This window comes from Plectropomus leopardus, chromosome 21 (assembly GCF_026936395.1).
Source record: "Plectropomus leopardus strain MGB_pleo_1.0 chromosome 21, ASM2693639v1, whole genome shotgun sequence".
Taxonomy (NCBI): domain Eukaryota; kingdom Metazoa; phylum Chordata; class Actinopteri; order Perciformes; family Serranidae; genus Plectropomus; species Plectropomus leopardus.
The window spans coordinates 9,931,653-9,954,746 of record NC_142196.1 but is presented as its reverse complement, the minus strand read 5'-3'; the positions used below and the strand labels follow the sequence as shown (position 1 = coordinate 9,954,746).

General features: G+C 37.4%; 4 protein-coding genes across 7 annotated transcripts; 3 read left to right on the top strand and 1 right to left on the bottom strand.

The window, feature by feature from the left end:
- Positions 1-727: 727 nt before the first annotated feature.
- Positions 728-3,193, bottom strand: LOC121960435 (sialoadhesin-like). The gene is made up of 7 exons (XM_088071794.1): positions 3,127-3,193; positions 2,607-2,975; positions 2,207-2,509; positions 1,855-2,127; positions 1,687-1,777; positions 1,515-1,551; positions 728-1,183 (listed from the first exon to the last, which is right to left on the bottom strand). The coding sequence occupies exons 1-7, from the start codon at positions 3,188-3,190 to the stop codon at positions 1,130-1,132; spliced, it is 1,191 nt and encodes a 396-aa protein (XP_087927920.1). The 5' UTR covers positions 3,191-3,193; the 3' UTR covers positions 728-1,129.
- Positions 3,194-6,116: 2,923 nt separating this feature from the next.
- LOC148186020 (vascular cell adhesion protein 1-like) lies at positions 6,117-8,998 on the top strand. The gene is made up of 6 exons (XM_088071793.1): positions 6,117-6,490; positions 6,578-6,880; positions 6,966-7,238; positions 7,316-7,406; positions 7,522-7,558; positions 7,878-8,998. The coding sequence occupies exons 1-6, from the start codon at positions 6,169-6,171 to the stop codon at positions 7,926-7,928; spliced, it is 1,077 nt and encodes a 358-aa protein (XP_087927919.1). The 5' UTR covers positions 6,117-6,168; the 3' UTR covers positions 7,929-8,998.
- Positions 8,999-10,996: 1,998 nt separating this feature from the next.
- Positions 10,997-15,720, top strand: LOC121938538 (sialic acid-binding Ig-like lectin 12). Of its 3 annotated transcripts, none has more exons than XM_042481770.2 (8): positions 10,997-11,130; positions 11,461-11,526; positions 11,754-12,131; positions 12,446-12,748; positions 12,859-13,119; positions 13,258-13,354; positions 14,262-14,301; positions 15,256-15,720. In XM_042481770.2, exons 2-8 carry the CDS (start codon positions 11,484-11,486, stop codon positions 15,493-15,495), a joined length of 1,362 nt encoding a protein of 453 aa, XP_042337704.2. In that variant the 5' UTR covers positions 10,997-11,130; positions 11,461-11,483; the 3' UTR covers positions 15,496-15,720. The 3 variants fall into 3 exon arrangements, with proteins under 3 accessions (XP_042337704.2, XP_087927910.1, XP_087927911.1); XM_088071784.1 differs by having other exon boundaries at positions 11,036-11,130; positions 11,291-11,526; XM_088071785.1 differs by having other exon boundaries at positions 11,039-11,130; positions 11,335-11,526.
- Positions 15,721-18,840: 3,120 nt separating this feature from the next.
- Positions 18,841-22,601, top strand: LOC121938474 (myelin-associated glycoprotein-like). 2 transcript variants are annotated; one of them, XM_088071778.1, is made up of 8 exons: positions 18,977-19,292; positions 19,758-19,824; positions 19,925-20,302; positions 20,384-20,686; positions 20,779-21,039; positions 21,149-21,239; positions 21,392-21,449; positions 21,752-22,601. In XM_088071778.1, exons 2-8 carry the CDS (start codon positions 19,761-19,763, stop codon positions 21,995-21,997), a joined length of 1,401 nt encoding a protein of 466 aa, XP_087927904.1. In that variant the 5' UTR covers positions 18,977-19,292; positions 19,758-19,760; the 3' UTR covers positions 21,998-22,601. The 2 variants fall into 2 exon arrangements, with proteins under 2 accessions (XP_087927905.1, XP_087927904.1); XM_088071779.1 differs by lacking the exons at positions 21,149-21,239; positions 21,392-21,449; positions 21,752-22,601 and having other exon boundaries at positions 18,841-19,292; positions 20,779-21,050.
- Positions 22,602-23,094: the final 493 nt, after the last annotated feature.

Genomic DNA, 23,094 nt, shown 5'->3' with positions numbered 1-23,094 from the left:
AAAAAAAGGTTATTCTGAATAATCTGATATATTTGTAGACACTGTTGGTTGCTCACAGGATGTTTCATCATCGCTCCATTTCTACACATTTGCGCACTAATGAGGAACTTGTTCAGTCCAGTCTACATCTTATGAGGGAATTTAGCGTGAAAGCAAAGGCACACATTCATGGGACACAATTGTGTATTGTATATTTAAGCAAGAACCTAAGGGCAGCTAGCTTTATTTTTCTTTGTTATAATAATAATAATAATAAACCTGAAGCCTTTGTGTATATAACCAAATTTTAGTTACTACTACAAATATATGTTAAAAACCACCCCGCGATGGGACCACTCCAACAACAACACAGTAATCCACAACTCTGAGTAAGTGCTGACCAGGACAGACACACAGACATGTAAACACCTGGCAAAATATACAAAACTGCTTCTGTGGTATTTCCCACTGCAATATGTGTCTCTCTGTATCAGAAACTCTTAGATCTGTTGTACAGTAAAGTGTGCAGGCAAAAGACCGGGACTTTACGATGCCTTCAGTGGCCACTCATTGAAATCTATACTTAAACATAAAGGGAAACAGATAAAGGCTGTTATAAACAGGAATGTTTTTTTTCTAAGTTTCCTTTTTTTGAAATACAAATCTATTTTGTTGTTCTTTCAATAAAGCATTTTTAAGGAATTTATGCAAAAATCATAATGATATCGCAGTAATTCTATATTGGCATATTAAAAAAAAAAGAATAAGTCATGCAGAAGTAAATTGCTTTCCTCCTAAGCACCTTTTTTTTTTCAAAAAATGTGAAAAGCATCCCATGGAAAAGAAGCTAAGTGATGAAAACTAAACACATGATCTGTGCATCTTTTTGAAATCTATAGAGCAAAAAAAAAAAAAAAATCAGAAGCATAAATCAGCTCAAGAGATAAATGATTAAAGAAGATGTTTTACCTTTTTGTGTTATGCTGATTTTAGGAACGAGGGGCAGAAAATAAAAAAACACCCACATTTAGAAAATTAACAGGGAAAATCCACACTTTATTGAAAGTGGCAGACTGAAATTAAGACATGAATGCAGAATAGAAAATATAGTATGTCATAATTATAGTGAACATCCTCCTGGTCTCCTGGCTCATCGTGAATTTAACTCCACAGCACTGTTGACATAGACTGCTTCTTCTGCGTCCTGTAGAAATGAAACAACACACAGAGTGGTGTCAGTGCTCTGAAAGATCAAATAGTTGCAACATATCATTTTTTGTACCGCTTAGCTGCAGCTGTGTCACAGGGCCTCACGACAAACAACTAAAAGAGCAGCAGATGACGCAAACAACCACAATAAGATCCTCTCATGATGATGCTCACCATATCATCTTTTTAAGGTGATTCCGTTTTACAGATGCTGCTCTTTAAATATTATGGCCTTTGAAAGATTATTTCTGCATAACTATTGTACATAACTGACTCTCAAGAGCTAAATGAGAAAATAAAATAGCTCTGCTCATCTGGTGGCTTACCTTCTCTGCTTTGGTGGAGTGTCTTGATCTAAACCAGCTGGAAGAAAAAGAATAAATGAAGGTTTTCTTGTTTATGCTGTAATGATCGTGATCTGTGCCAAACCACATTTAAAATGACACCAATTATTGTGTAGCTGCAGAAAAATAAGAAAATAAGAAAAGTTCATCTCACCACTCAAAGATGACCAGCGTACTGACGAGCATTAGGATTCCCAGGATCTTCAGTATAACTTGAACACCAACTGATCGAGACTGTTGATCTCCTGCAACACAACAGCACGCTCACCTCCTGCTGAAAGGGACATTTCATCACTCTGAAACATCTTAATATCTGTCGTACCTTCAAATATCAGCTGACGTCCTGTTGACAGCTGAATGTCCACATCATTTCTGCATCCACAATAATACAATCTGCCTCGATCACCGTCGGTCACCTTAAATCCATAAACCTGTGTATCGACTTTGATCATTTCCAGTCTGCTGTCACTCATCATGAACCACACAAAGTTGACAACAGGAGGGTTTCCTCTGCAGGAGCAGGTCAGGTTCACCATGCTGCCCACTGACACTGGATCAGTGGGACTGATGATTACTGAAGTGTCCCTGGGAGAGTCTGCAAGATTTGGCATGAAAAGATCAGTTGTCTTGCCACCTGCTGTCATCTCCATAAAACACAATAAATGAAGTCTTACATGAAACACTGAGAGTCATTTCTTCCTCTGCTGTCTTATAGTTTCCTCCCTCCACAGGATATGAGGCAGAACAGCTGATGTTGACTCCATCATGTTGATCTGACAGAATGATGGTCGTCTTGATTTTAGTTGTGAGGGTTCGATCTGTGTTTTCCTCGATTGTGTTGTGAGGGTCTTGTGTGAGATTCCAGGTGAGTTTAGGAGGGGAGTGTGGACAGGGAGTGGACGCTGAGCAGGTTATAGTGACAGACTCATTCTCCTTCAGATCACCTGAGATCTCAATTCTGGGCCTCGGAGGAACATCTGTGGTTAAAAAAACAGAAACGTAAACTGTACTTCATTTTCTTGTTTTTTCTTACCTACAACATTATAAAATTATGACAAAAAAAGCCTCCCCTACCTTGAACAGTTATTTGAAGAGGATTACAAGCAGCTGTTGCCCTGTATTCACTGTCCACAATTCTGAAATAGTACGTGTCTGTGTAACTTGGGATTACATTATAAAATAAAGTTGTGCAGTTTTTCTCACTTAGGTTTCCAGTGATATTTCCTGCATAGTAGTTAACTGCCTTACTACTGTTCAAAAACACATTGTTTGGATATATGTAATGTCTATGGTGATTTTTAATCCAAATTCCAGTTTGTCTTATTCCATTAACATTTTGTTCTGGTACAGTGCTAAAGTTGCATGGGATTTGTAGACAAGATCCACTCAGTGCTTCCATCTCCTGTGGTGCAGTAATGGAGAGGTAACAGACAGCTGAAGCACCTTCAAAGTCAGACACATGATTAATATAAGGTGGAATAAATATCTATATAAAGAAATATGCATCAGTAGCATTTTTTCCCATGCAATTTCATTATAAATCATGAAGATGTAAACAATTGCAAAATTGGTGCTATATGAACAACCAGCTCACCTGAGAGAAAGAGGATATGAAGTAACATGTTGACAGTTGCAATATTCACAGACAGGGCTGCCATCACCTGCAAACACAATCATGTGGTTAAAAATGTTCCTGGACACATCAAAGAATGTAAGTGCTTGCAACAAAATCTCAACATACAGTGCATATAAATAAAGAGTTCATTTAACTTCAGAAGTAAATTCAAAACATTATGTCAGTGGTAAAATGCAGCCAGAGCAAGCTTCTTACAGCCTAATTCTGCAAAACATAATTATCAAATTAAATATTAGATCATGTTTGTTTTTTAATGTTTTTGTTTTTGTGGAATTTCTGACAAGCAACAAAATACTATGATAAAAGGAAAATCATAAAACTAAATTCATAATAATCTTGTCTTACCAAAGGAGAGCAAAAAAAGACAGCAATGATGAGATCCTCTGATGGCTGATGTCAAAGTGAATATCACTTTGTAAATTTCTGCTTAAGTGCAATTAACCATCTTCCCTGTTTTCAGTTTGTAATTTAAAACATCCCATGTGTCAAATGACTTTTTTTTTAAATAAGGTGTGCTAATGTACTGTTTTGTTCATCTCAACTAATTATATGACTACTTCCCAGTGTTGCAACTTCCTCCCACTCACCTGGAGCATCTTGTTCATTGTATTTGCTCTTCCTGAAATTTCAGTTACACGCTTTTGCTTCTGGTTCTTTAATTTCAAGTCTTTAAAACAAGTCCAGCATTCAGAAAAATACAATATAACCACAGATATATTAGTGATTTGCTACGAGAAAAGGAAAATGAAATTACATTAATAACAATGGCTGGCAAAAAAGCATCATACTGACTGAATTACAGTAAACTATGAACTATGTGTCATCACTGTGGTCAAATCTTGTGCAACAAGTCGGTCTTTTTGTACAACTGTCATCCCCCATGAGGGATGCAGTGTCTTTCAGCTGGAGGCTGAACTCTGCATGTCATTTATTTGTCATTTATTATAACGCCAGACAAAACAAAAGAAAGGGAAAATCAAAAAGCCCTCTGATAGTTTACATGAAGTATCTGAATTGTGTCTCATTTAAAGATTAATATATCAATGTGTCCTGGTTATCTTACAAATTAGCAGCTCTACCAGTTAGTTTAGATTTAGGAAAATAGTCGTGGTTTGGTGTCGTCATGTTATGTACTTACTTTGAAGTCACATACATAACATAAAGTTACCAGCTTGGATTTAGGAAAGTAAAGTTATGTAGGCTGGGTTTAGGAAAAGAACCATGGTCGGGCGATATCATGTTTTGTACTTAATGTGTTTGAAGACACATCTTAAAATAATCCAGTTTACTTTAGGTGAATTATGCAGGCTTTGTATACTTATAAAGTACACATGGACAGGGACATACAACTTCTTCATAACACTATGTCCCAAACTTTGACTCCCTTGGTCATATATCTGATAAAATGAAGATAAAAAAAACAGAAAAAAACATTTGCCGGATATTTATATTCACGACAGTCATATTAGCCCATATATGCATTTCTCTATCATTGTTATATTCTTTTGTTGTTGTTGTTGTTGTTGTCATCTGGGTATTTTTGCATACTGCATTTAACAAACTACACTGAAAAAAGACAATTTTAACCAAAATTAAATATAATTACTTCATTCGGTAACACATAAATGAATTAGGTTTTTTCAAATCAAGTTATGTTTGATTAACACAGTTGTTTAGAATTTGAGTTGAAAAAACGTCAGTCATTGACTGAAGTCATTATTTTAAGTTGGTAAGCAATTCTCTTTTTTCAGTGTATGTATTTGGACAAACTTAATCTTTCTCTGGCATACTAAAAAGTGCCATACTGTGGATACTGGAACACACAGTAGGTGTCATCAAGCCGCTAGGACCAGCGGCAGGCTTTTAAAGCCAATTGTACGTTTGACCAAAAGTGGACTTACAATGACCTACAATGTCTATCACATGAAGCCATTGGGCCCCAAAACACAACCCCTGCAAAATGACTTGTTTAGTTAATGGGATGGGCCTTTGAGGAACCCCACAATTAACTACACTGTAAACTGAAATTATGTTTTGCTTCTGTGGCATAGGGGCCCTGACACACCAAGCCGGCACCAAAACGGCTGACTCATTTGATGTGTTCAGCTGTGTATTATACTGAACTCTCATCTGCTTCTTTCTGCCTGGAGAGCAAGCTGAACAGATGTTGGCAATATGTTACTTTATTATTCTCAATACATGCTGTTAATAATATTTTCTATGTGCTCAAATCACTTCATTATTTCTTGTAATTTATATGAAATATCTGACATATTAGAAGGCATAGCAAACAGGCACACACAGAATATGACCTTTAAAGCTGATAACTGCCTGTATTGCTTTGATATAAGTAATGATATAAGATATATGATATAAGATATATGTATAAGTCATTCAGCTCAGTGGATATTTAGCAGATGTTGAACAAAATCAGCTGCCATTAATATGTCATTTGATGCATGGGAAGTCTGAAATTTTTACCCACTAAACAGGGAAGTTGGTTATTTGCACTTCAGCTATTGGCACAAATTGATATTCACATTGAAATCATCCATCGAAGGATCTCATCACCTGCTGTCTTTCTGATTTGGACTTGTGTGGTAAGACAAGATTTTTTTCCACCTTTTACTGACGTTCCTTCAGGAAAATCATTTTATTTTGTTGCTCGTTATGAACATACTTTAGTCACATACTTTGATGTCTCCAGAAACATGTTTAAAAAGTAGTTAATGCTTTTGTAGGTGATGGCAGCCCTGTCTGTGAGTTTTGCAACTGTCAACATGTTACTCCATATCCTCTTTCTCTCAGGTGAGCTGTTTGTTTAGATTTTGGATTAATTTTGGTTAGCGAATTTTGGATAAGCGACAGGCAGCATCCTGCTGCTGATTCTGTCTATTCACAGAGGTTTGTTTTACCTGATTTTAATCATGAGTTTGTTTTATAGGAACTTTGGCTGCTTGTCCTGCAGGGTCAGCCCCCTTAATAACTGCTCCACAGAAGATGGAAGCACTGAGCGGATCGTGTCTGCAAATCCCATGTTACATTAGAAATGACTCAAGCTATGTGAATGGCATGACACCCATTGGAAAGTGGATTAAAAGTGACTATAATCATTTCATACATCCAAACAATGTGATTTCTGACAGTAGTAAAACAAATAACATCTATCCAATGAATATTACTGGAGACCTGAGTGAGAGAAACTGCACCACTTTATTTTCTAGTTTAATCCCAAGTTACACAGACATGTACTACTTCAGAATTGAGGACAGTAAATACAGGGCAACAGCTGCTTGTAATCCTCTTCAAATAACTGTTCAAGGTAAGAGAGATTTTTAAAATCAGTCTATAGTCTATAATGAAATTAATGAATGAATGAATAATTTCTGTTTCTGTTTTTTAATCACAGATTCTCCTCCGAGGCCCAGAATTGAGATCTCAGGTGATCTGAAGGAGAATGAGTCTGTCACTATAACCTGCTCAGCGTCCACTCCCTGTCCACACTCCCCTCCCAAACTCACCTGGACTCTTACACAAGACCCACACAACACAATCGAGGAAAACACAGACCAAACCCTCACAACTAAAATCAAGACAACCATCATTTTGTCAGACCAACATGATGGAGTCAACATCAGCTGTTCTGCCTCATATCCTGTGGAGGGAGGAAACTATAAGACAGCAGAGGAAGAAATGACTCTCAGTGTTTCATGTAAGACTTCATTTATTGTGTTTTATGGAGAGACAGCAGGTGGCAAGACAACTGATCTTTTCATGTCATGTGCCAAATCTTGCAGACTCTCCCAGGGACACTTCAGTAATCATCAGTCCCACTGATCCAGTGTCAGTGGGCAGCGTGGTGAACCTGACCTGCTCCTGCAGAGGAAACCCTCCTGTTGTCAACTTTGTGTGGTTCATGATGAGTGACAGCAGACTGGAAATGATCAAAGTCGATACACAGATTTATGGATTTAAGGTGACCGACGGTGATCGAGGCAGATTGTATTATTGTGGATGCAGAAACGATGTGGACATTCAGCTGTCAACAGGACGTCAGCTGATATTTGAAGGTACGACAGATATGAAGATGTTTCAGAGTGATGAAATGTCCCTTTCAGCAGGAGGTGAGCGTGCTGTTGTGTTGCAGGAGATCAACAGTCTCGATCAGTTGGTGTTCAAGTTATACTGAAGATCCTGGGAATCCTAATGCTCGTCAGTATGCTGGTCATCTTTGAGTGGTGAGACGAACTTTTCTGCGATATCTTTTGCAGCACACTAATTGGTTCGACACAGATCAATATCATTACAGCATAAACAAGAAAACCTTCATTTATTTTTTATTTTTTCTTCCAGCTGGTTTAGATCAAGACACTCAACCAAAGCAGACAAGGTAAGCCACCAGATGGGGAGAGCTATTTCATTATTGATCAGCAAATCCATATAATTTAACTCTTTAGAACCAATTGGCAAAGATAAATTTGTAGAATTTTTTTGGTAGTTCAATTTACAACAATCATACAGGTAAAATCTGTCACAGGCAAAAATATTAAAAGACTAAGGTTTTTAAAAACCAGATTCAAATTATTCCTCCATAAAAACAACAAAACTTTCTATTTTCTTATATTTTTACAGTAGCTAGGCTTTTCCGCTGCAGTAAATTTACTGCATAGCACTGACATCACTCTCTGTGTGTTGTTTCATTTCTATAGGATGTAACAGAAGCAGACTATGTCAACAGTGCTGTTGAAGTAAAACCATAATGAGCCAGAAGGAGACAAAGATGTCATGTTCACTATGAAGACAACAACACACCGCATAGTCCAGTCTGTATTCACTTCTTATTTTTAGTGTGCCAGTTATTGTAAAGTGTATTTTTTCTTCCAAATAAGAAGTGCTGTAACTTTCTCTAAAAATGACCTGTTGGACCCAGCTTGAGAGGGGTAAAGGGAAACAACAGAAAACCAGATATTTTGGTGAAGTTATTTATCAACAAAGAAAATTAGGATTATCATGACCCAAAGAAAATGAGGCAAAACTACAAAGAAAAAGGCTTGTAAGTGCTTTTCAACTCAAAGAAATTACTTATCTCATGAAATTTAAAAAGTGCAAAAAAAGTGTTTTCCTTTTTTCTTTCATTTTATTGTTAATGTATCACATTACATTTTAATTAAAAAGTACTGTAATCTCAGGCTTCATTAACTTGTTCTGAATTTTCCTCATATGTTCTCATGTAATATTCTGGGAACGTGAATACATCACAGCACAATAACATACACCAATACACTTTAGTAGTTTAGAGTAATGTTACACTTGTCCACATTTCTTAGTATTGAAATTACATAGCATTCATAGCTTGACAATTAGCTTGATCAGCTGTCATCAGTTAGCTAACATTACAGAGAAGGCTAGTGTTAGCTGTTTTTGCCCCCTCTAAATCACTCCATTGCAAGTTTCCTGTAAAAAGACAGGTAAAACATTACTCTTGAAATGGAAGAGACCATGTTTATTTTGGTAAAATTGTCCAAGAAGACCAAACTGACTCATTAAGAAATGTTAACACTGTAGCTGCTAGCCTTAGCTTAAGAAGAGAGTCAATGTGTACAACAACAAATGGTCCACAGGTGAGGAATTTACAGGGTCAAGGGGTCCGTGCAGTGCCCTTTGATTGGAGGAGATAAATGATGCGCCGCTCCAATCACAATCTTAACCTCAAGAAAAGACCATGCCTTCTGAGGAGGAGCCAATCAAATGCAGGGGACTGCACATTTAGATTAGCATAAAACAGAGCTACAAGAAAGGACTTTCACAAAGTCATAAGGTGGCCTCAAACTTGAATAAATAGTTTTGTTTTTTTTCTGCTTTGTGTGTCTTTATTAAAATTGGCATAACAGATTTGGCCTCCTGATTTTTTTTTCTTTTGTTATTTAGGTATTTAAGATGCATAGATTGTGTATTTAGATAGCTAGATAGATAGATATACTTTATTGATCTCAAAACTGAGAAATTGGGGTGTAGCAGCGCCATACAGTAAGAACAAAGAGAATAAAGAGCAAACAATATTAATAGAGTATAAAAGGAATATGCTTAAAAAACTAAAAACTGAGAGACTATACATATATACATATATACAAGTGTAAAGTGCAGAGTGGAGTGCAGTTGCAGAGGTACAGTATGCAAAAATTGACCAGAATATAAGACAGCCGACAGTATCTGAATAAATAAATACAAAAAATAATAATAAAAAATAAATAAGTTAAATAGACTGTAGGTGCAAGAGTCAGCAATGTAGAGTGACATGGAGCTAAGACCAGAGTTTAAAGAGCAGACATAGGCGAGTTATTGTACAGGTGGATGGCTTGTGGCAGGAAAGATTTCCTGTATCTGTCCTTTCAACAGCAAAGCTGAATCAGTCTATTGGAGAAGGTGCTCCGCTGTCGGTCCAGTGTGCAGTGGAGGGGGTGCTCAGCATTGTTCATGATGGCGAGCAGTTTTTTAAGTGTCCTCCTCTCCACCACAGTCTCCACGGTCTCCAGCCTGAAACCCACCACAGAGCCAGCTTTCTTAATGATTTTATTAAGTCTGTTGGTGTCACTGGCTCTGATGCTGCTCCCCCAACAAACAGCAGCAAAGAAGATGGCACTGGAGACAACAGACTGGTAAAAGATCTCCAACATCTTGCTGCACACGTTGAAGGATCGTAGCTTCCTCAGGAAGTAGAGTCTGCTCATCCCCTTCTTGTACACAGTGTCAGTGTTAGATTTCCAGTCCAGTCTGTTATTGATCACTACACCCAGATATTTGTAGGCCTCCACCTCCTCCACAGTCTCCCCCCGGATCTGTAAAGGCTGTGAAGACGTCCTCTTCTTCCTGAAGTCGATCACCATCTCTCTGGTCTTGTTAACATTCAGCCTCAGGTGATTTTGTTCAGACCACTCCACAAAGTTGTCCACCAGAGACCTGTACTCCCCCTCCTCTCCCTCTCTTATACACCCAACAACCACCGAGTCATCAGAAAATTTCTGCAGGTGACATGACTCGGAGTCGTACTGGAAATCAGTGGTGTATAACGTGAAGAGGAAAGGCGAGAGCACAGTCCCCTGCGGAGCTCCTGTATCACTGACCACCACATCAGACACGACACTGCCCAGACGGACAAACTGTGGCCTGCCTGTCAAGTAGTCAGTAATCCAGGAGATCACAGAGCCACTAACACCCATCCCCCGCAGCTTCTCACCCAGCAGCACTGGCTGGATGGTGTTGAAAGCACTGGAGAAATCAAAGAATGTGATCCTCACAGTGCCTCCTCCACCATCCAGACGCAAATGAGCTCGTTGCAGCAGGTAGATGATGGCGTCATCGACTCCAACATGGGGCTTATAGGCAAATTGCAGAGGGTCCAACAAAGTCCTCACCTGTGGCCTCAGCTGGGCTAAGACCAGTCTCTCCAGTACCTTCATCACGTGAGACGTGAGAGCCACTGGTCGATTTAATTGTCATTGCCTAGCTTGTGTTTCTTTTGGTAAATGTAAAGTGTGTTAAATGAAATTAAAGAGTTTTTAATGGAGCAGAAAGTGTTCAGGAAGAACACATTTTTATCACTTAATCTATCATCTAGCATGTATGCATGCAGGTTCATGTTTCAACTGTAAATGACTTGTATTTGTACATGTATATTACATGAAGTTCATACTGCCACCTGCTCAATTATGTCCTCATTGTTCTGAATTATGTAAAAAAACAAAAATTAAGATATGTCAACAAATATAAGTCATGTCATTTGAAAGCTATAGGTGTCGTAATATCTGACTTCCTTACTCACAGGATATGAGCAGTGAGGACAAAACTGCAGTATTTTAGTCATGGGGGTCATGCGATATCTTTAGCAGCTTTGCCAGTAAATAAAATGAACAGCATTTCTTGAACAGTGAGTCCTCTTTCTTCCAACAGCAACACTGGGATGTGGTAAGTTTCAGTTCTGCTGAAAATGAAATCTATTTTTTTTCACTTTGAAATCAAACTTTATTTTTTATTATTTTCTAACTGAGGCCTGTCTGGTAAAGAAACATTTATTGAACTTAGTCTTTAAAAAAAAAAGATTTAATGTTCTGATTTCTATGCACAGCTCAGCATTATTGCTTGAAGAAACTGTGAACTCTGGTTGTACAGGGCAAGTTTCCTGTGTAAGGCTGAAGAAGGGAAGTAGCTCTAAAAGTCAACGGATGCTTTATAAAAACATAATCGGTGATGTGACTTAGACAAAGATTAACAGTGACACTTTGTTTGCAAATCCAGGGATCAAGTTTCTGTCTGCAAATATGGTGACCAACTGCATGTTACTGAGCGTCCTCTTTGTTTCAGGTGAGCTATTTACTTGAATCATTACACAATATGAACTTCTTTATTTAGACATTAGAGACCAGAGCAGGTCGTTTTTTGTTCACATCCTGAGTGTAAAATAAATTTTTATATAAAATTTGTTACTAGAACAGAATAAAACGACTTACATACTGCAGGTTTGTTATCATAAATGTTCTTTTTGTGCAGATTTTTCCCACTTTTTTAAAATAATGAAACTTATTTTACAGGTGCTTGGGCTGTTTGTGTTAAAAACCTATACATTACTGCACCGAAGAACATGGTCGCAATAAGTGGATCTTGTTTGCAAATCCCATGTAACTTTAGTGCTGAACCAGAGACGGACTTCAACAGCTCTCTATCTGCCAGCGGAGTGTGGATTAAAAATGACTCCAAATTTCGCAACAATCCAAAGAATGTGATTTTCAATAGTAGCGGGACAGTTACCACCTATCCAATGAATATTACTGGAAACCTGAATCGGAAAGAGTGCACCACTTTATTTTCCAGTTTAGTCATAAGTTACACAGACACATATTTCTTCAGAATTGAGAACAGTGCGTTCAAGGCAACAGCTGCTTGTGAGCCTCTTCAGATAACTGTTCAAGGTAAGAGAGTTTGTTGTTACAGCTTTGGCTTAAATATCAAACACAATTATTTTCATTGTGAAACTAAAAGATCAACCGTAATCAGTTGTAAAAAAGGGAAGTCTCATGCGGTCTCCTTCTGTCACTCTTTCACATTCATCCTAAGAGGAATTCAATTTTTATTTAAACATTAACACTCCATGATGCTCATCCACATGGATGAGCATTTTCATTACTCTTTCACAATGACAGTGTCAAATCTGCAGGTGTAGAGTCATTAGAACAAACTAATATGATGTATTATTTAATGTAAAATGCTTGATTTTAAACCACAGATGTTCCTCCGAGGCCCAAAATTGAGATCTCAGGTGATCTGAAGGAGAATAAGTCTGTCAATATAACCTGCTCAGCATCTACTCCCTGTCCACACTCCCCTCCTAAACTCACCTGGACTCTCACTCAAGACCCTCACAACACAACTGAGGAGAACAAAGATCGAACCCTCACAACTAAAATCAAGACGACCATCATTCTGTCAGACCAACATGATGGAGTCAACATCAGCTGTTCTGCCTTATATCCTGTGGAGGGAGGAAACTATAAGACAGCAGAGGAAGAAATGACTCTCAGTGTTTCATGTAAGAAAATCAGTGATTGTTATCAACTCATGATGCCGCTTTTTTGATCTTGATCAATTCAAACTCTGATGTATCTATCATTTCTTACCCTCCTGCCACTTGTCACTCAGATGCTCCTAAGAACACCTCAGTGTCCGTCAGTCCACCAGGTTTGGTGTCAGCAGGTAGCTTAGTGAACCTGACCTGCTCCAGCAGAGCCAAACCTCCCGTCAGCAGCTTCACCTGGTTCAAGATCAGTGAAAATGGACCCATCAGAGTGTCTGAGGGAGACTTTTACAGTGTTAATGTGACCGAAGCAGGAGTTTATTACTGTGTGGCCTCAAATGAGCTCGGTGATCAAAATTCATCAGAGATCCATCTGACAATTGAAGGTAAACAGAAGTGCACTGCACACAGAAATGATGCACAACCACTGTATGAAGTCAAGCTGAGCTTTGCATGAGAGCTGTATGACAGGCGTGAGTCGTATTAACCTGACCTAGTCACTAATAATGTTATTGTTTCTGCAGGAGTGAATCAGCCTGATAGCTCTTCGTCACCATGGGGGGCAGTTGTTGGAGCGGTCATTGGGGTCATCATACTCATCTGTGTGGTTGTTGTCATTTGGTAAGTATCCACCGTGTGGTAGATTTATCCACCTGAAACAATAGTATTTCAGTATATATTTCCTTCTTTTTCACTTAAATCTGTGGTCAGCTTGGTAATCACACTCTACTTATTCATTAGCATTAGATATTTTACAGCTCTTGCAGTTCATATTGTTAATAATTTTGGCTGAGTACCTTAAAAAGATGGAAATCTTTGGGTCTGTATTATGTTTATATATTTCATACTTTATGCTACTTTTTAGTAATTTTCTTTTTAAATTATGCCTCCTTGCTGGTGAAATCTATGTATGGAGGCGTAGACCGTTTTCACATCAGACATTTTGAGATGATAGCTGCATGCCACTGAAAGGAGGCCCTGGTGATGTGCAATGAAATGACTTACTCAGACACTTAATGGAGATGATGAGCCATGCTATCATTTTCACCTGTGCTTGTCCTACTATGACAGGTCAAATGTCTGCTGTGAAAAAGGTACATTGTTTTTACAAGTTGTCCACACTCTGGAAAGTAATATCTGAAAAAATCCTTAAGGGAATTTTCTTAAATTTGTCACAAACCTCCATTTGGACTCAAGAATGGACTGATAAGAATTCAGTGCTTTTGATCATAACTTAAAAATTTATTCACTAATTATGACAGAATTTAATATGATAAAAATGATAAGTCATTGAGATTTTGTATCCAAAAGGTTAGTTTCACTGTGACATCATCATTTACTGCAAATGCACTTTCTGGCCATTATTCATCGTAGCAGCTCAGAAACTGAACTGGTGACACTAAATTTAGGCGTCAACCTTGAAACTGTTGAAGTGGTTGAAGATGTGTGAGATGCATCCACGTTTTAGAATGTGTAGTTTTGCAGCAAAACCCATTTTAAAAAATGAAGCCCTCTTATGTCTTTTCAGGTGGTTAAAGTCAAAACATTCACCTTCACGACAAACACAGGTAGGATTCTTTTGTGTGTGTGTGTGTGTGTGTTTGTGTGTGTGTTTGTGTGTGTGTGTTTGTGTGTGTGTGTGTGTGTGTGTGTGTGTGTGTGTGTGTGTGTGCTACGCAAGTGTGTGTCACTTTTCATGCTGACGGCTCTCATAAGATCCAGACTGATCTGAACGGGTTCCTCATTAGAGAGTAAATGCAGAGACACAATGGAAATATGATGAATCATCTTGTGAGCAACCCACATTAATAGTCCATTGATGTGTCTACACAATTATTAAGATTCACCTTTTTTTGTACAGCAACTAGATTTTACACTGCTGTGTCCAATGAAAGCCAATTATTTTGATGATTGTCACATTATTAACCCTTTGAAAGCTGAGCAAATTTGCTTGATTCCATTCGAAAACGCAGAAAGCAGGCAGAGCAACTTAAAATATTACCCCAAAATGAATAAGGAGTTATCAAAAAGTTACAAGAAAATTACCTGAAATTAACCAACTGCAAAAAGTAAAAGAAGAAAAGCAGGAAATTACTTGAAGAATAAATAAATAAATAATTTTTGAAAATTAGAGTAATTGTAAATATAATTTTCTTCGTATTTTTCCTTTGTTATCTGAACATTTTTAATGATTCTCTCTCTCTCTTTTTCTTTTCTTTTATTTTTTAGCTTTTTTTATTTAGGTAATTTTGTTGCCGCCACTTACTTTTTTTTTCATTTTGCATTTTGCTGAACATATTTTGCTGAGTTACTGATTGCCTGTTTTCTCCCTGTTTCTGAAAGACATCAAGCCAATTTGCTCAATGTTTCAAAGGTTTTAATACTTGTGAAAGGCATCTGAATGCTGCACAAGAAAACTGATGTTGAGCCTGGTCTCAAAGGGTTAAAGCACTTGGGGCTGAAAATATGACGTTAACTGAATGAAGTAGATAATGATTTCTTGTCTGGTCCATTTTTTGCAGAGTCAAACAGCTGAGCAGTCAGCTTTTCAAGAATCAGGCAAAGCAACAGAAACAGAGGACATCCATTATGGAGAGATCGATTTCTCCAAGAGGAGACCTGAAGCGTCCTCGTCCTCAGTGCAGGACAGTGGACAGCAGCAGGACACACTGTATGCACAGGTCAATGTGCCGGAGACAGCAAACAGCTTAACACAGACTGCTGACGTCCCACAAGATCTCTATGCTCAAGTGAAGTACTAATGTACGGAAGCCCTAGGCGGACATAATTTTTTTTTTTTTTACAAGCCATTTTCTCGTTATAACAAGATATTATCTCGTTATCTCGAGAAAACGGAGTTTGTTTTCCCGAGATATTATCTCGTTATCTCGAGAAAACTGAGTTTGTTTTCCCGAGATATTATCTCGTTATCTCGAGAAAACGAACTTTGGGTTTTTTTTTGGTTTTTTTTAACTTTATTGAATGAACGCCAGAAGAAGAAGTGGCGGGTGGATGATGTGACAGCAGGTGCAGTGCCAGCGCAAATGCGTGCGGGTTCTCGCCCCTGCACGTACCAAAAAGCACCGGAGCAACCGTATAATAATCTAGTTATGATTACTGATGAATTTGGGTGATGTGTTTCTGTAATAATCATCTTACCTTGCGCATTTGTCCGCGCTGAACACCGCACGGCACCTGCTGTCACATCATCCACTCGCCACTTCTTCTTCTGACATTCATTCAATAAAGTTTAAAAAAACAAACCAAAATAAAAGTTCGTTTTCTCGAGATAACGACTTAATATCTCGGGAAAACAAAGTTCGTTTTCTCGAGATAACGAGATACTATCTCAGGAAAACAAACTCCGTTTTCTCGAGATAACGAGATAATATCTCGTTATATTGAGAAAACGGCTTGTAAAAAAAAAAAAAAACACGTCCGCTCAGGGCTTCCGTACTAATGAGTATATGGAGAGGTTTTTAATAGGTGTGTGTTACTATTATCATTATTATTGCTAGTAGTAGTGGTAGTAGTAAAAATAGAAATAATAGTATTACTTGGAAATATTTTCTGTACAACCAGCAGTTTATCACAATATACTAAAGGTGTTGACATTTTGAGTGTTTGTTAGATTTGTTTTTGTTCGATTTTTTTAAGTTGCTGGTCATAACACTCACCTAATTTGCTCACATAATTTGCAGACTGCTGACAGCCCACAGGATGTCTTCACTCAAGTGAGGAGAAAATTAATGTATGGGAATGGGTTTTTTCCCTTTTTTTCTCTTTTAAATATAAAACTATTATTACAAGGAAATGTTTTCTTCACAACGTAAAGTTGTTTGCAATATGTTTAAAGGGTGACATTTTTAATGTTTTTACATCAGTGCATGTGGTGTTCATAGATTTCAAAATGCCTGTTTACTGAAACATGCATATTTATTCATCACACATGGATTTGTGTTTTCATTGCAGCTCAACCCATCGAAAAAGTCATTATTTCTGCATGTGATGGTTTTCATTTTGAAAAGGCATAACAAGAACTAAAAAACTACTAAAATCACTAATCATTTTATATTTATATATATATGTGGATCTAAAGGGGGACAATATCAGCAATAATTACTGTACATGTGAATTGTGACATTTCTTATGATATAAATACGATGATGACAAAACAGGGTTTAAGCAGTAAAGATATTTGCATTATCTCATTTGGTTGAGTTGGCGTTGCCTTCCTTTCCTCCGCCCTTTCCTTCCTTTTTCAAAGGACATGATCAATAACTGAGTAACTGGTTTTATTTTGACAGGCTTTCTGTGTAAAGGTCAGTTTCTGTCTAGCTGATTTACAACGTCAAGTAAGTGGCATTTATTATATGAATTGAAATTGAATTGAAATGATGATTTTGAACTTTGAACTTTGTAACTTATATAGTGGAGGAGCCTGAGGAGTAACTATATTATTGGGTATCATGACAGCTCTGTCTGTGAATTAATATAATGTGATTAAAGAAAACAAAAAACAAAACTTGTGTTTTATTTTATATCTGGTGTAAAATGAAATTATCACTACCTCTTATATTAACATGCCGATTTATCACCCTGTAAACGATCTACCTGTGGTACAAACAAACCTCATAAGTCATTATTTTGACATGTCATTTGCTTGAAGTGGTGTCAGCTGTTGGGCTCAGTAGGGAAAAGGTGAAATCACCTAATTCTGTGCAGCAGCCAGAATTTAGCACAACAACTGAATCACAATCTGAGGACAGCTGATGGGGTTGCTGTAGTTTTTGAACAATAGCAAATTTCAAATCAATCACAAGTATAGAAAGATAAAAGCACCGCAAAAATATAGTGGATAAAATTATAAACTCAAATAGAAACTAGAAACTGAAAAAAAACCTTAAAAACAAATTGCATGTATGTTAAACGACACTATAATAAACATTAAAATAAATTAGTGTGTGTATTTATTAATCTACATATAAGAGACAGTTCAGCGACTTAATGTAAACTATCAGCAGTCTCTGGGTGCCTGGTAGCTCATTCAGCAGAGCAGGCGCCCCGTGTACAGAGGCTGAGTTCTCGCCGCAGCGGCCGTGGGTTCGATTTTGGCCTCGGCCCTTTGCTGCATGTCATGCCCCCTCTCTCTCTCCCCCTTTCACATTTAGTCGGTCCTGTCAATTGAAGGCTAAATAGCCACCAAAATAATCTAAAATAAATTTAAAACATTTGAAAAACAATATATATATATATATCAGCCGTCTCTTAGCACGGTTTGTTTGTTAAATCCTTCTGCTTTGACTTTGATTTTTTTACTGTGTTTGCATTTTGTTAATTAAGTCCTGTAGTTTCAAATAATGTCAACAAGCCACACAAAGGGTTCTGCCTCTTGCAGACATCGAAACAAAGACACTTTGACTGGACTCATGGGAGGGTTTGGACATGACACTGGTTGGTTTTGCTGCAGTTTTGTAGAAGACCAACCTGTTTGACCACAAAGTTTGACCACTAGGTTGCACTGTTGCTGACATAGTGGCAGTTTATGGTTTTGTGTTGCACAAGATTTTTTTGATATCTTGCCTGAAGTGGCTGTACGAGATGAGTCACCACACATTTTAGAGTGACCCAGTGGTTATTTGATTATTGATCAGATTAGCTGACAGTTAATAATTTAACTTTCTGTGTGGTGCCCCATTTCCTTTTTCAATGTCATTATAATCCAATCTCCAGATCTTTATTGTATATGCAGTGATGTTGTGTCCGAATGCTGGATTCATATGTTGTATTTCTTTTGATTGTGACATTAAAGAATCAGCAAAAAAGATGCAGAAGTCTGAAATTAAAAATTATGGAAGAGCAAACATAGTGAACATAGGGCATTAGTGACGCGGCAAAAAGCTGCAACAGTGACAGATCATATTAAATATTGAGTCATAGGTTGGGTTGTGTATTGTGTTATTATACATAGTGCATGACCAAACCTAATTTATTTTCCCGATCAAGAAAGGAAAAAAACTCTGAGTGTTTGAGGTGTGTTAACAAACAAAATCAGTGAAGATCTTTTGTAGAAAATGTATTCAACTGTGAATTATAGTGTATTAAAATCTTATCTTCTCTTAATATAAAATGCTTCTTTCTGTCCAGAGAGCAAGCGGGACAGATGTTGACAATTTGTTCCTTTACTGTTTGTAATACATGAAGTTAAGAATTTTCATTTTCTGAAATTAAGTCATTTGATTTTGTGATTTAGGTGACATAATCCACATATAGAAGCAGCACAGGCACACATGGGAAATGAGCGGTAAACGTGAGAACTTCTGTATTTCTCTAGTATTTACTGAAAGTCATTCAGCTCAGATGATATTCGGCAGATGCACAACAAAACCAGCTTGACTTACTCATGAAAAATACGGAAGGTGTTCAATTACAGCAGCTAAATGGGGAAGTTGTTCTTTTTTCTTTTTGGCATTGCAGCTCAGTTTAACAAACTGATATTCACTTTGAAATCATTCATTGAAGGGTCTAACTGCTGCTCTCCTTGATATGAGATTGATAGGTAAGACACCTTTTTTTTTTTTTTTACACTGATTTCCCTTCTGAGATTTTCAGCCAGGACAGTCAAATTATTTTGTTGCTCTTAATGAACTCAATGAAAAACATGATCTGTTATTTAATCTCATGATGTTGTTGAGCAGATCTGAGTTGTAAGAGGTGAGAGCATGTGTCAGAAGTATTTTACTGCTGTGATATTATTTAGAATTTACTTCAGAAGTTGACACTGATCTCTGTATTTCTAATACACGCTGAACTCTGTTTTGTGGTGCAAGTTTTTGGTGTAAATGTATACTTTATGTAGAGATTTCGTTATGAGTATTCACATTCTTAATGGCTCTGAAAATTTTATTATTATTATTATTATTATTATTATTATTGTTGTTGTTGTTGTTGTTGTTGTTGTTGTTGTTGTTGTTGTTATTGTTGCTGTTGTTATTAAAAAGTCACTGCTTTATTGTGTTCGTAGGTGATGGCAGCCCTTTCTGTGAGTATTGCAACAGGCAGCATTATACTCCATATCCTCTTTCTCTCAGGTGAGCTGTTTGTTCATTTGAAGCTATATATTGTATTATATATATTGTCTATTCACAGAGGTTTGTTTTACCTGATTTTAATCATGAGTTTGTTTTATAGGTGCTTTGGCTGCTTGTCCTGCAGGGTCAGCCCCCTTAATAACTGCTCCACAGAAGATGGAAGCACTGAGTGGATCGTGTCTGCAAATCCCATGTTACATTAGAAATGACTCAAACTATGTGAATGTCATGACACCCATTGGAAAGTGGATTAAAAGTGACTATAATCATTTCAAACATCCAAACAATGTGATTTTCGACAGTAGTAAAACAAATAACATCTATCCAATGAATATTACTGGAGACCTGAGTGAGAGAAACTGCACCACTTTATTTTCTAGTTTAATCCCAAGTTACACAGACACGTACTACTTCAGAATTGAGGACAGTGAATACAGGGCAACAGCTGCTTGTGATCCTCTTCAAATAACTGTTCAAGGTAAGAGAGCATTTTAAAATCAGTCTATAGTCTATAAACAAGAAATCAAGCATCATTTCTGTTTCTGTTTTGTAACCACAGATGTTCCTCCAAGGCCCAAAATTAAGATCTCAGGTGATCTGAAGGAGAATGAGTCTGTCACTATAACCTGCTCAGTGTCCACTCCCTGTCCACACTCCCCTCCTAAACTCACCTGGACTCTCACTCAAGACCCTCACAACACAACTGAGGAGAACAAAGATCGAACCCTCACAACTAAAATCAAGACGACCATCATTCTGTCAGACCAACATGATGGAGTCAACATCAGCTGTTCTGCCTCATATCCTGTGGAGGGAGGAAACTATAAGACAGCAGAGGAAGAACTGACTCTCAATGTTTCATGTAAGACAAACAGTGATTGTTATCACCTCGTGATGATTCATGAGATGTTGGCTGATTTTTAATGAATAAAGTTATTGTCACGTTTTCGTCAGATGCTCCTAAGAACACCTCAGTGTCCGTCAGTCCACCAGGTTTGGTGTCAGCAGGTAGCTGTGTGAACCTGACCTGCTCCAGCAGAGCCAAACCTCCCGTCAGCAGCTTCACCTGGTTCAAGATCAGTGAAAATGGACCCATCAGAGTGTCTGAGGGAGACTTTTACAGTGTTAATGTGACAGAAGCAGGAGTTTATGTCTGTGTGGCCTCAAATGCGCATGGTAATGGCACATCAGCAGGGATCCATCTGGCTGTTAAAGGTAAACACTGAACTGAATCCACTCACCTTTCAAACATCTTATGCAACGGCTGCGTCAGTTCTGTTTCATGTCTTCTTTCAGTGGTCACTTAGAGTTGGTTTGTTTCTAGGAGCAGAACCAGCTGATGGATCTTTACAATGGCTGATTCTTGGAGGAATCATTGGGATCATCGTACTCATCTGTCTGGTCGTCTGCGTTTGGTAAGCTTAATAAAAGGAAGCAGCTGATAGTCTCAGCTTCATTCAAGATGTCTGCCAGATTCTACACCTCTGCGCCAACATCTCAAAGAGCAAATTCTCGACATTTAGTTTATGCTCTGATCCAGATTTCTCATTGATGATTTATTTCACAGCGCTCTTGCGTGTAGAAGACGTTCAAAGTCGACAAATCCAAGTCAACCACAGCGTCAGGTGGGAAAACACTAAACTCCTCCTTACAGAAGTACAGTTTAAATGTTGTGCATCTGTCCACGGTGACTGTACGCTCTACATCTACAAGAGCATTCACACTGAACACTAAACACACATTCTACTGTTAGAGGATCTTTACAAGTAAAAAAAGGGAAGAAACACAACAAATGTGATCACATATCCTGTCTGCAAACAAAGATTGTAAAGCTTCATGATGACACAACATGAGATCTTTTGTTGCTGCATCACAACTGGATCACACATCCAAATCCGACATCTAACAACATTTAATGTGTTTGCAGGGTCAAAGCGGTGAAGAGCTGGCAGTTGTAGAGCCAACAATTAAGACAGAAGAAAAAAATGAAGACATCCATTATGGAGAGATCGACTTCTCCAAGCAAAGATCTGAGCCATCTTCCACGTCAGTGCAGGACAGTGGACAGCAGCAGGACACGCTGTATGCGCAGGTCAAAGTGTCAGAGACAGCAAATAGCTTAACACAGACTGCTGACGTCCCAGAAGATCTCTATGCTCAAGTGAAATACTAATGAGTGTATGGAGAGGTTTTAATAGGTGTGTGTTATTATTATAATTATTATTAGTAGTAGTAGTGGTAGTAGTAAAAATAGAAATAATAGTATTACGTGGAAATATTTTCTGTACAACTTGCAGTTTATCACAATATACTAAAGGTGTTGACATTTTGAGTGTTCGTTAGATTTGTTTTTGTTCGATTTTTTTAAGTTGCTGGTCATAACACTCACCTAATTTGCTCACATAATTTGCATTTCATTTTTTTTCATCATGTATGATTTGTGTCTGGATTACAGCTTAACCAAAGATAAAGTACATGTTTGTTTCCGCTGTTTTGTTTTTTTACCTTTACTTAATGGTTTGACATGCTGCAAACTGCAATTTTTTGACACAACATTTGACACAATGTGTGTTAACATTACTAAAATCAAACCATTTAATCTAGAGAAATAAAATAAAAAAGAGGAAAAGTTACTTCATCTCAGACAAATGTTAATATATAAAGCTCAGGACAATAGCAGCAATTAATACTTTAGATATAAATTGCGTTATTTCTTATTGTATGAATGAGATGATGACAATTGGACAGGAAGTGAAACAATAAAAATATTGCATTAACATTGCCTTCCTCGTCTTCTCTCAAAAGATATGATCAGAAATTGGTTGTATTTCAACAGGCTTTCTTTGTAAAGGTGCTAATTTACAGTGTTTACAGTGTTTAATTGTTGAGTTGAAGCTTAGTTGAAATAATTGCTTAAAAACAACTCATAACTATGGTGCAGAAAACATTTATATGACTGGGTGTCATGGCAGCAGTGTTAATTATTATTTATTTATTTTATTTATTGTTAATTATTTTATTTAAAATATCACTACTTACTCTGTTAACACACTGATTCTGCACTCTGCAAACTGTCAACCTTTAGTAAAAAAATCTCAATAAGTCTCATTTTTCTGACAGTAATGTGTTTGATTTTGTATGAGTTGTTTGATGATTGTCAGAGCGCACGTCCTTTTTCTTCACGGGGCTTTTCTGTTGTGGGAAGCAGTGGTCAGAAACTAAAAAATAAATGACACACTTGTCACTTTGACACCGGTTAGTCAAACTTGT